Here is an 11,868-nt window from a genome sequence, read left to right as displayed (position 1 = left end):
TGTGTGTGTGTGTGTGTGTGTGTGTGTGTGTGTGTGTCATAGATAACACGGCGTGCTCTCCGCTGTCAGAAACAGGAAGAATGGAGCTCTGTAGTTTGGCCCTGATGAGAGAGCTTTCCCCTCCGTGTGTGTGCGCACTGGCGAGTCTATCCTTGTGAGGACCGCACTGAGTGTTTTTGACCATGGAGGTGAGGACAGTTTGTGGGACATCTTCAAAGGCCCACCTCCTACATCATTCCCTCTCTCACCTGAAGAACGCTGGGAGCACTGTGAGAAAGGATACTCCATGGATCTACCTCAACGACCGACCACAGTATGTGATAACTCAGGGCTGTGTGTGGGACAGGGTCGTCTGCAGTACGGTCATTCCTGTTGGAAAACAGAGAGTCCGCAGGTCTTTTCTTCCTACTGCTGTCAGACTCCACAAGAAAAAGTTTGCAGTTGAGCAAACACACACATCCACACATGTGCAATAAAACTAAGTGTATTTTTTCTGACAGTGTAGTATTTTATTATATTGTATATAGCATGTTATTCTTTTTCCTATTCCACTGTTTTTCTTTAATTTTGCTGCTATAACTTTGCACTGTCTACTTTCTGCTGTGACACAACAATTTTCCCACGTGTTTGACTAATAAAGGTTTATCTATCTATGTATCTATTTAAAAAACACATCTTTAGAAAGTAAAGAGAGTATTTCTCTGTATTTGAATTAAAAAGGGAAAATGTGCTAAAATCAAATCTAATTGAAGTAAAATTACATAAAGATTCTAGATTCTTTATGTCACGAGCATAGTCATACGAGTACAACACAAAGTGAAATGTGTCCTGAACTGCTCCTTTGACTGTGCAAAAAAAAAAAAAGACACTAATACAATACGTAAATTACATTTTCAAAAATTGAAATTTTAAATTAAAAATCTAAAAATGTACATTGTGCAAGTGGAATGTTAAAGTGTCTTGTGCCATGTTAGCACAGCAATGTGTTGACAGCACCCTCTCCACTGGAGCTCTGTTGATGATAAGAAGCTTGTACACTTGGTGCTTACTCCTTCTGAAGTCCACCACCAGCTCCTTGGTCTTGCAGACATTCAGCTGTTGTCCTGACACCACGATGCCAGGTTCTTCACCTCGTCCATGTAGGCCGCCTCACAACAATATGGCTCCCCTCGTGGCAGACATGTTTGCGACATGCTCCCGACACCAACTTTATTAATTTTTTATTCTAGTGTTAATGAGTGTGGCACGCAAGACCAAAGCACGGCACAAGAGGCAGGCTACATGCTTAAGTAAAGACTAGAGCCACATGACCACACGACACCACACCCTGGATCCACACCTGGAGCCAATGAAGCTGGCTGCATATAAGACCAGCACACACAACTAACCTTCCCCAGATTGTTTGCTAACCAGTTGATTCCACAGATACTTTACTCCTCTGCTATTTAAAATATTTTGCACATAATGATGCTGGCACCGTTTTTACTCACACCTGCCTGCCTCCCCTACCTCCTCTGGATCTCTGGACCATTCTCACCTTCAAACTCACCCGGACCTCCACAGTCTTGCTTCCCCCCCTCCCGTGTGCTTCTGTCTGCAACCAATTCCACTTCCCACCAGCTTGCAAACTCCTGTTTCCCCCAGTCCCCCATGCTCCTAGCTTCCAGACTCCAGAAGACCGAAGCCAGGATGTAGGACCCAAATGCAGGTCTCGGAGACTGAATGACAAACTAAAGGCAGCAGCTTTATTGCTGGAGAAAAACTTTAACATGAAATACAGGAAAGCTAAACTAGACACACAAACACCAAACTCAAACTAGAAAACTGGGAAACTAGAAACACGGAGGGAAAACGCAGCACGGTGAGGGTACAATGCGACAACAGTGATGAACCATGATGAACTCAAAGATGAATAATAATACAAAACACTGGGTCACCGAAACAGGACCGTGACACAACTAGTTTATTTTATTACAGCAGTTTGATTTTTAAACAATATATTTATTGTTGTCATAAACAGACAAGAAGACAACAACAAACTGCTCCACCCAATCAACACATGTCAGTCCCAGCAAACTAAATCATCTCCATTTACACACATCAAATAGAAACTGGAATCACTTGTAATGATTAGAGATCTGATAGAATTTCAAATCTAGTTTGGGGAGTCATTCAGTGAGAAGCAGTGAAATGATTTCCCATGTGAAAAGGTGGGCAGCAGAAACAGAAAGAAACAGTGAAACAAAGAGCTTTGGAACAACGAGGCAGCAGGAGGACAGCTGCAGTTTAACAGCTTCGAATCACTGACAGGAAACAACATTAGGAATATTATCATCCTCAACTCATCTGCTCCACTGACACCTTCATCGGACCCACCTTCACTTTACCAGCCACAGTTTCAATATATGGAAAAATCCTTTGACTGAAAGTGTGTGTGAAGGTGTGTATGTGTGTGCTAGTATCAGGATCAGAGAACGACAGCTTTCCTCTGCTCCAGTCCAGATTCACTCTGATCCTCTGGGGCTTCTTTTCTACTGAGAGAACCGTCTCTGCTGATGGAGACGATGCTGAGTATTCACCTCGATAGAACCAAATTATCCATAATCCAGAGTCTATGTCTCCCTTCCTCTTCACAGACTCTTCTGACACACCCAGTATCCACCCTGTACTCTCTCCAACCTCAACATCCCAGCTGTGAGTCCCTGAGTTAAAGCCCTCCGAGCCAAGGACAGAGCAGGAGTAATCAAACCTCTCTGGATTATCGGGAAGCTGCTGCCTCTCTCCTCCTCGTCTCACACTGGTCACATCTTCAGACAGGATGAGTTCTGGATGAGCAGTGTTTGGGTCCAGAATGATAGGAGTGTAGGAGACCACGTCCTTCATGTTGATCCAGATGTTGAAGGTCAGGTTGCCCAGGTGTTTGGCCTGGTCTATCAGAGCTCCTGAGGGTAGCTGTGGATCATCCAGCAGGGGGCAGCGCTGGACTCTTTCCACTGCAGTCTTGTAGCTGCACAGAAATGAGATGTCTTCAGCTCTCAGCTCCTCCTCTGTGGCTCTGATTGTGTCTGAAAGAGCTGCTATGTCTCTGCTCAGAGCCTCCATCTTCTCCTTCATCATCCCACTCTTCTGCTCCTCTTCCTCCCTCAGTGCATCCAGCCTGGCCTCCTCTTCCTCTGCTAGAAACAGGTGAAGCTTCTTAAACTTCTCCTTAATCTGCCTCTCTGTGTGTCGGGCCTGGACCTTAGTGTGTTCTGCTGTTTGATCAAACTTCACTTGAACTTCTTCACAAACCTTTAATTTCTTCTTTAAGGGCTCCAAAGTTTCCTGAAGTTCCTTCTTGTGTTGTCGTGCAGCTTCATCAATGGGTCTGAATCTGTGGTTGGTGTGTTTTTCGGAGTCTCTGCAGACGACACACACTGGCTGCTGATGGTCCAGACAGAAGAGTTTGAGTTTCTCAGAGTGCAAACTGCAGAGAGCCTCTGAAGCTCTCCGATCTCTCTCCTGTAAGAATGACTCACACAGGTTCTTTAAAGCTCGGTTTAAAGGAGGATCATACACTGATATTTTCTTACAAAATGGACACTCATGTATTGGTCTCTCTCTCCACGATCTCTTCAGACAGTCTTTACAGAAGCTGTGGCTGCATGACAGAAGAACAGGATCTCTGAAGACCTCCTGACAGACTGAACAGCAGAGATCCTCCTCTGATCTGGAAGCCATGAAGTCTGTGAGTGAAGCTGAAAACAGCAGACAGGAAGTACAGTCAGTCCCGGCTCCCTCCTTTGCTAACTTCACTGAAACTTCCTTTGAGTCGTGTTTTTGGTCAAACTCAAATTCAGTGTGTGGAGCTTCAGCAGCTCGAGGCAGCAGTGTTGGAGTTTTCCACTTTCCTCTCCTGTAGCTGGACTCACTCAGACCAGAGGAAGCTGCTAGTTTGGTCCATACTTAGTCGGATCCTCTGTGCGTCTCTTTTTGCTGAGGAAGAAGAACAATCTGTTTCCTAGTTCGCTTCACGCAAGTTAGATAAGGAGAAACATGTTGCTTCACTTGTAATGCTTCATTCCAGATGCCAAATGTCATCCTGCCATTTGCTAAAAAGCTGTAAAACAGGTTTTCCTCCATTTCAGTTGGACAGGTCACAAAATGAAAACTTTTCTAAAACTTATAGCTGCTACATCACACATAAACGAGAACGTGTTTCATTCCAGAGATCAGTTGTTTACCTGCCAGCAACTGTAAAACAGGTCACAGTAGTCGCACAGGTCCCTCAGCGGTGCAGCTGTTTGACATGCTCTATTTTAGTCTTTGTTCTGGTTATTTGTTAGGTTCCCCAGCAGCGAGAGTGTAATGCATTCACACTGTCATGGGCCTGGGTCCCCAGACCAAGGGCTCATGTGTTTTTGTGGACTTGTTCATTTTTTTGAGCTGTCATGTTGATGTCCCTCTTTTCCCCTTTTACTGGTGTGTGTGTATGTGTGTGCAGAAAGTGGCCACACAAGGCAGAGCAGAGGGGGGATGCAATCAGGTTCGAGTACACTGTTATGAGTAATCACTTTACCATGCCAGCTTAACACACAGGACTTCCATTCATTTATTAGCCCAACCTTAAACCCAGTCTTCATCCTAAAAGAGATTTATGTTCTTGGTTGTTGCTGCTTGTCTCCAGATGTGATCACTTTCATGCAAAAGTTTTCATGCAAAGAACGTGAACCTAAAACGTATCATTAATGATTTCATTTAAAGAAAACAATAAATCAGTTACATAAAATGAATCTCAGTAACATTTCAACACAAAAAATGTACAAATGTATGTTTGTAAATTGTATGTTTATGTATATACGATGTATATTTTTATGTATAAATGTACTGATATACAACTCCATTGATTTATTTTAAATACAATTAATAATAAATGTAATAATAAAATTTAATTACATTTACTAAGAAAGAATTACATTTTTGCTACTTTATTCTTTAAATCTGAGCTCGAAACACTGGGGCAGCTTAGAACTGTAGACTGCACTTATCTGGTTTAACCACTAGATGGCTCTAGACTACAACAAGTAAACAGCAGTGCTACGATGGGGAGTGTGTGCCTAAATTGGAAGGTTGCTGTGAAGTTTTCATCGGTATGAACCAGCCGTGACGGCCCATTTGAATCTGCACAGAAACTTGTACTTTTCTTAAGACAACTAATGTCAGCTACTGGTCTTAGTTTTAATCCTTTAAACGAGTCATAAAGCTCCTGGACCATAAAGGAAATGCCCATGCAATGTTTAGACTCTAATTGGTTCTTACAAAGATAGCAATATCAGCGGCAGAGGAAGGTAATTAGGCAAGATTGCCTTTGGAGTGACACTGCCTCTCGTAGTGGAGCTAATTATGAAAACAACCTGCAGCTACAACTGCTTTCACATCCTCGATGGAAACTCAAGTTAAGACTCACCCCAGGCTACAAACCTTCGTGCTGAACCAAAAAGCATCCGTCCGAGGCGCTGATCGGGATTTACATGTCAAAGGAAGGAGTCAGTCAAAAATCCTCCAAATCAACTTCAAAGATTACAAATCTTTGATCAACATATTAAAGAGTGTTAAGGGTTTTTTCCTTTTCATCAACAGACAATTAATCACAATTAATTTGCTGTTGCTCTTTTTTCTCTAGGATCCAACAGGATTTATCAGTTTGATTTTAATCAGTTGTTATGAAACCAAAAGACGGAAAGCTCTGTCTGATGTTAACATGTAGACTTTTGTTATTGTCACTACTTTCTTACACGTGTTTTGTAAAGACTACTTAAATTCTGGCCTTCTTTTCTGGTCAGATCTACCCAGAGAGGCTGAAAATCAAAATGGCTTTACTAGATGATGAAAACTTTCATTTAATGCTTTCCTACACTTCAGTGGATTCAGTGTCTGTAACCTAAGCTAACCTAAATGTTAAAGGAAGACTTAGGCAGCAACAAGATGACAGTTTTTTTTATTTATTGAATACTTTAAATAGTTGGATACTTTTTCTCTATAAAATCATGATGCACTGTTAGCTGCAGTCCTCCTGACAATAATCAATGTAGAAGTAACAAATCTATTGATTTCTTTTTTAGTATCACTCCAGGACAGGATGTTTTTAATTTTGTCAATATAAAAATTTAATAGAAGGCAAGCCTAGAGATGTAGTTGAGCATGACTATGAGGTTTTTCCTATTAGCACAGAGGACAAGGTAATGTCATCTGGGATAAGAAGTTGGAGTTTAGGTTTATTTTCCTTTGGTTTTATGACAGCCGGAGAGCAATTCTTTTTGGTGTCACATCAGGATGCGCAATCTGACAAACATGTGGAGCTACATGCTAGGTTGACAAAGGAGCAGTCAAATGTAGCTTTTTTAAAAAGTAGCATTAATTAATTAGTATTTTGAGGCCTTTCACAGTATCATAAACCAACTGATTTTTGTCATCAGACTATGAAGTTGGAAATCATTTGCAAAGCCATAAATGTAGTATTTTTACAATCCTGCCTCGTAACGTTTCGGCCTTAGCAAAGAACCCTGAGGAACTCCATACTTTTTTACCAGTTTACCATTTAATACTGTATTTTCATGATGTGTAAGTATATAGAGGTACTTCATGCCTTCCTTTTCCTTGGCCATCCATATTGTATTTGCCAATATATACACAATGAGCAGAATATGGGGAAAATAAAGGCACAACCAAGGCCTTAATGATAATGATTACCTATTAACATTTAGATATTTTTAAAGGTATAGAAGTCAAATCAAGTTTATGGGTTTCTAAATCAGTAAGTTTTAATATAATTAAAAGTGTCCTGTTATGTAAGAACGTTATTTTCTCCCTAAAACAGCTTCTGCTTCATAAACACACATAGTAATTAAATACCCTATATAAGTAGCTAATGATTAAACTTTGGATCAGAAGGCTCTATTTCCCGTGCGGTGCTTCTCTGTGTAGACAGAAACAACCAATTAACAGAAGAGCTGGTGCTCCAGCAGACACAGCTCAGAGATATGAGAGTGTAACCTTGAAAGCTACTACAGCAGGAGGGAAAGCATACAAACAACACAGTTTTTTTAAGCAAGAAAAATAATTTATTTATAATGATATAATAATAATTTCATCACATTGGCATTGCAGAGCTGCAGAAGGAAGCGTTTGTGTGAGACGCCACCTCGCAGCAACAGATTACACCATTGGATGGGGCAAGAAAACAGGGGTTATTCAATACATACATGGAATATTCCTTTAAATATGTATTTTTCAACGAGGAATAACAAAAATAGAATAATTCCAATATCTCTGTCTGTCTCTCTTTCTCTAGGTCTCTCTAATTATCATCTCTGTGTCTTTATAAGCTGCCTGTACAGCCCCCAGTACTGGGGTTTAAATTGGGTTTGAGGGGGTTGTTTATCTCACTTTGCTTGGGGAGTAAAGCGGATGGAGTTTATCAGTGATGGACTTTATGGGCTGTTTGTCCACTCCAAGTACTAAAACACAGTAAACTTCACCCATCTGTCACTCCTGAAGCAAACACAACAAAGTCTTTTGGCCCAAATCTGCAGCCACAGCATCTCTCTATTTCTTATTGTTACTCTCAATCGCTTGCTCATAAAGCCGAGACTGTTCAAAAATAGAACAAAGTCCTGATATTTTTATGTGATAATGTGATTTACTGAAGTAGCTTAATATATATCTCAAAGAGGTAGCAGCAAAGTGTTTTTATTTCTACCCACTGTAAACTATAAAGCATTTATTTATTAATTTGTTGACAATATTGGGATTGTAAACTCACACTGCTGTTGATTTTTTTCTTAAAAAGATGTCTCTGTGTGTACAGCTGAGCTCTGATTGTATCTTTAAGACCTTGACCTCTCTGCTAAGCAATACTTTTGATCCATTTCCAGATGTTTACTTTGAAGGCTAGCAACCACACTGACTATTGACTAGGTATCTAAATGATGTGACTCAAACTCTTTACAAAACATGGACATTAATGTCAGAAAAATGAAGGTGATGCAGAAGTGCCTTAATCCTGCATTATATCTGAAGGCCACCAGAGGGCGATAGCTGCGATTGTTACAAAAAAACTATTGGTCCTATAGAAATCTATGGGGAAACGGCTCAGTCTTCAGCTCTGTAAACACACTGAGTTTATGAGCTCAGTCACTCATTTTCAGTCAAGAGGTCTCACAATGACTATCCACATATTATCGGCAGTCATCTCAGTACGCCAGAAAGTTTATTAGGATATATTTTAAATTTTTAATTGTCTGGTTTATGTGGCAGATATCCGATGGTTTCCCAGACAACGAATAAAAAATGGATGTAGCTGATGTAACATCACCCGTTGGATTTTGAAGGCTTTAAGCTAGCATTTGATCATTATCAGCTAAGATATCAGCTAGCTAGCCTGGTTAAGCTGTAATTGTTAACTAGAGGGCAATTTATATATTTGATAAATAGTGCAAATATAATAATATAATAATAGACAAATAAAATACTATCATTGCAGTTACGAAACGTGTTGAACTAACATCAAGCCTCAAGTGGCCTTTAGAGGAACTGCAGTTTTTATCACTTCTGCTTGGCTTCATTTTTCAGTGCTGGATTTTACTTGATAGGAGATGGGATTAACGCATTAAACGGAGGAGGGGGAGAAACAGCGATGACAGAAATGGGTTTTGGTTTTCTTATAATTATTATACAAATTACATTTCTTAGTCCTGCAGATGAGCTGCGGTCAACTTTGTGCTGGTGGGGATTGTGTTATTTGTTTATTCTGGTCTTGCACTGGCTCTCACTGGTAGCAGCTGTACTCATAAAGTACTTAACAAATGAATGTCATCAAATTTTATTTTGTAGCTTATTTGGATAAAGTGTGATCTTTCCTTTTGCCTATGAGGAAATTATCCTTGCCTGAACTCCCGCTCTCTCAACTTAACTTCCAAATTTTCGGCGCTGCTTTTTATTTACGTTTCCTAGCAACTGGTTCCTGTTTGGCTGCTCGATATCTGCAGAGGCATGAAATGTAAAAATTACACCAAATTAATTAGCGAGCTATTGCAGCGCCTTCCTCCTTCCTTTGTTGCTTTCTCGTACCTTTTATCAACACGCAGGGAGGCAAAAAAAAAAACAGAGGTCGAGAGAAGAAAAAGCTTTTAGTGTGATTGCTTCTCTGAGTCACTGGACAGCTAAGGAAGAGAGAGAGAGAGGAGGTGAAAGGAAAGATGATGGACTGCATTATGAATTTCAGCGTGGTAATCCCCACATTCAGCAGAGTCTAACCTCAGCTCTGCACACTCATTTTTCCTCCTTCCTATCTTCCTTATTCTCCTCCTGAAGGAGGGATAATGCTTTAGATATTCCATATATTCCTCCTGTTATCTGTCTTTCACACTTCATAAAAAATGTCATTTTCAAAACAGTATGTTGCCAATATATTTTAGAGAATGAAGCTTGTAGCGGTTTCTTCGAGGCGTAGCTGCTGTGTAGGCAGAATCACCACCATCATCTTGAACAGACAACTAATATATTGCACCCTTAGTAGCTTTTCAGAATCAATGAAAAGTTGGCTGTTCTGTCCCAGCAGGACCTTTTAGTCCCACACTTTGAAGATTAACTGAATTAACGAGATTATTTCAGCTTCTAAAGGAACTCCTGTTTCCAAGAAACATTTACAAAACCTACAAAAAATCAGGTTCTTCTTAATATTAAATGGCTAGATCCTCACATAAGGGATAACACTTTTTTTTAACCAGTGTGCCCATGTGTTCCTGCTTGTTTTTATCTCTCGTTCCTCCCCGATTAAAGAGAATCTGCTGTCTGCCTACATAAAAAGTCAAAAACACACTTTTTTTGATCCTCAACACACACCGTAAGTGAACACCCTGTTCGACAGCCTGGCGCTTTTTTAGATGAAAGTACGTCTCTCTTCACACCACATGTTACACTGCTGGAACAACACATCCTTTTGCTCCTAACTCTGTACTTGTATCTTCGGCTCCCGTCCCGCTGGGTTTAGCACAGAAACAATCTTCGCAGGGTTTTTTTTGTTTGTTTTTATCCATCTATTGGCCCTCGCTTCTTCTTAACAACCCACTTCACTTATCCTATGTCTGCGACTTATCTGCTCTGAGGCAAATGAGTCTTCATGACCACACTCTGCCTGTATGTGAATGCAGATTTGGGCTATTGTTTGCCAGATTACATGGAAATGCTCCCTTTTACACATGCACTATAGTGCAATTTTGGCAAGATTTACCAAAAAAAGTTACATTGGGGTGTGTATGTACTACCAAGGCAGCTGAAATAAGAAATAAAATCAAAAGAAAATGTAAAAAAAAGAAAGAAGAAAAAACACAGTAGGCGCTGCAGCAACACGCCTATAATTCAGTATACAAGGCAAACAAACACAGAGTTTTATAGGTTTATCTTTTTTCATTCACTAAATATTTAAAACAAGCGTCACTTGACTAGTCATCATAAATGGTGATAATTTATGCTTTTTTTTCTCAGGATGATGGAATACCTGAAGGACTGCTGTAGGGAAGAGAGATGTAGCTGAAGTTTTTTTCTCTGTGGTTCCTCTTTTTCCATCCACCAGGGGGAGCTCTGACTCAATAGCACCGAGAAATAAGTTTGCCAACTGGGAGTCAGGAAATGAAAGGTTCCCCTCCTCCATTTTTCGCAGTCCATCCATGCAGCAGGTTAGTCAAGTGTCAGAGCTGAACCACCGCTGATCAGAGTCATCTAGGCTGTCCACACAGGCATGGACAAACTGATCGGCGGGTCCATGGATCAAAGACCGCAGGGCATTTTGTCCGGTCCCAAAACTCAAGGTCCTTAATAAAAAAAGAAAAACCCCAGAAAAAAAAACCACACTCAAACTTTTCCTGTTTCCGTGTCAGTACACAGATCCCAACCATTCATTCATTTGTTCATTCATCCATGGCAATTCCATATTTCATGGATACTAAAGGGAGCGAAAACAAATGATAAAAACTCGAGAGAAAGAAGGCAGAAGATAAGCGCTGATAGAAAATGCTTTTTGCACGCTCAAACTAAGAACAGCATCTATTTTCTTTAACAGTCATTCATTGACATTCATCCGGTGTCGCGTCTTCTGCTGAGCTCAGATGCATAGACTGAATGCAGAGAGAGGTGGAGAGGCGGAGGAGGGAGAGAGAGAAAAGAGATGGGAGAGGCAGAGAGGCGGGAAGGCGGCGACGGGAGAGGATGGAGAGAAGGTTAAAAGAGAAGGGAAGAAGGCCAGTGAAAGATGGAGGGAGGGCGAGAGAAAGGTGAAAGAGAGGCGCTGCTACTGCGAGTGAGAGAGGATGAACATGTAGGGGAAGAAAAAGAGAGAGTGTGTGCTATGTGCCAGAAAAAAGGTTAGAGCAGAGAAAAAGAGAGACAGATGGAGTGTGTGCTCCAGCAGTGATGAAAAAAGGAGGAGAACAGTGAGCGGTGAGGAGGAAGAGGAGGAGGAAGGTGGCGCAGACGTCACCTCCTCTCTGTGACCAAAGAGACGGCGGAGGAGGAGGTGGAGGAGGGTGAAAAAAAAAAGGAAAGTCTTTCACGCCACGTCACTCCACATCACCACGGACGGACACACAGAGGGGAATTTGATTCTCATCCATCCTCCTGGTTCTCAGGCTAAAACCTGGGCATCCAAGAATTCCAAACTTGTACAGACGTTCTGGAGTGTTTACGTTCTTATATCCATCCACTGATTTCTGAAACCCTCTTTGTTCTGGAATCTTAATGTAACAATGTTGAGGTCACTTCAATCATAATCCTTAATAAAAAGGGAAGGAGGGGGACGGACGTGATAATTTGCACACACACACACACACACAC

The 11,868-nt window shown here is 41.0% G+C and overlaps 1 protein-coding gene across 1 annotated transcript; it reads right to left on the bottom strand.

Moving 5' to 3' along the window:
• Positions 1–2,312: 2,312 nt before the first annotated feature.
• On the bottom strand, positions 2,313–4,025 carry LOC102195182 (nuclear factor 7, ovary-like). The gene has a single exon (XM_005750912.1). The coding sequence runs from the start codon at positions 3,718–3,720 to the stop codon at positions 2,338–2,340; it is 1,383 nt and encodes a 460-aa protein (XP_005750969.1). The 5' UTR covers positions 3,721–4,025; the 3' UTR covers positions 2,313–2,337.
• Positions 4,026–11,868: the final 7,843 nt, after the last annotated feature.

Source organism: Pundamilia nyererei, unplaced genomic scaffold, assembly GCF_000239375.1.
Source record: "Pundamilia nyererei isolate P.nyererei 1_Seehausen unplaced genomic scaffold, PunNye1.0 scaffold00292, whole genome shotgun sequence".
NCBI classification, from domain to species: domain Eukaryota; kingdom Metazoa; phylum Chordata; class Actinopteri; order Cichliformes; family Cichlidae; genus Pundamilia; species Pundamilia nyererei.
Note: the sequence above shows the minus strand (reverse complement) of the source record. Positions and strands in the feature narration are given on the sequence as shown.

Excerpts from the sequence above, each read along its gene's own strand:
- LOC102195182 (XM_005750912.1), bottom strand. The coding sequence starts at position 3,720 with ATGGCTTCCAGATCAGAGGAGGATCTCTGCTGTTCAGTCTGTCAGGAG.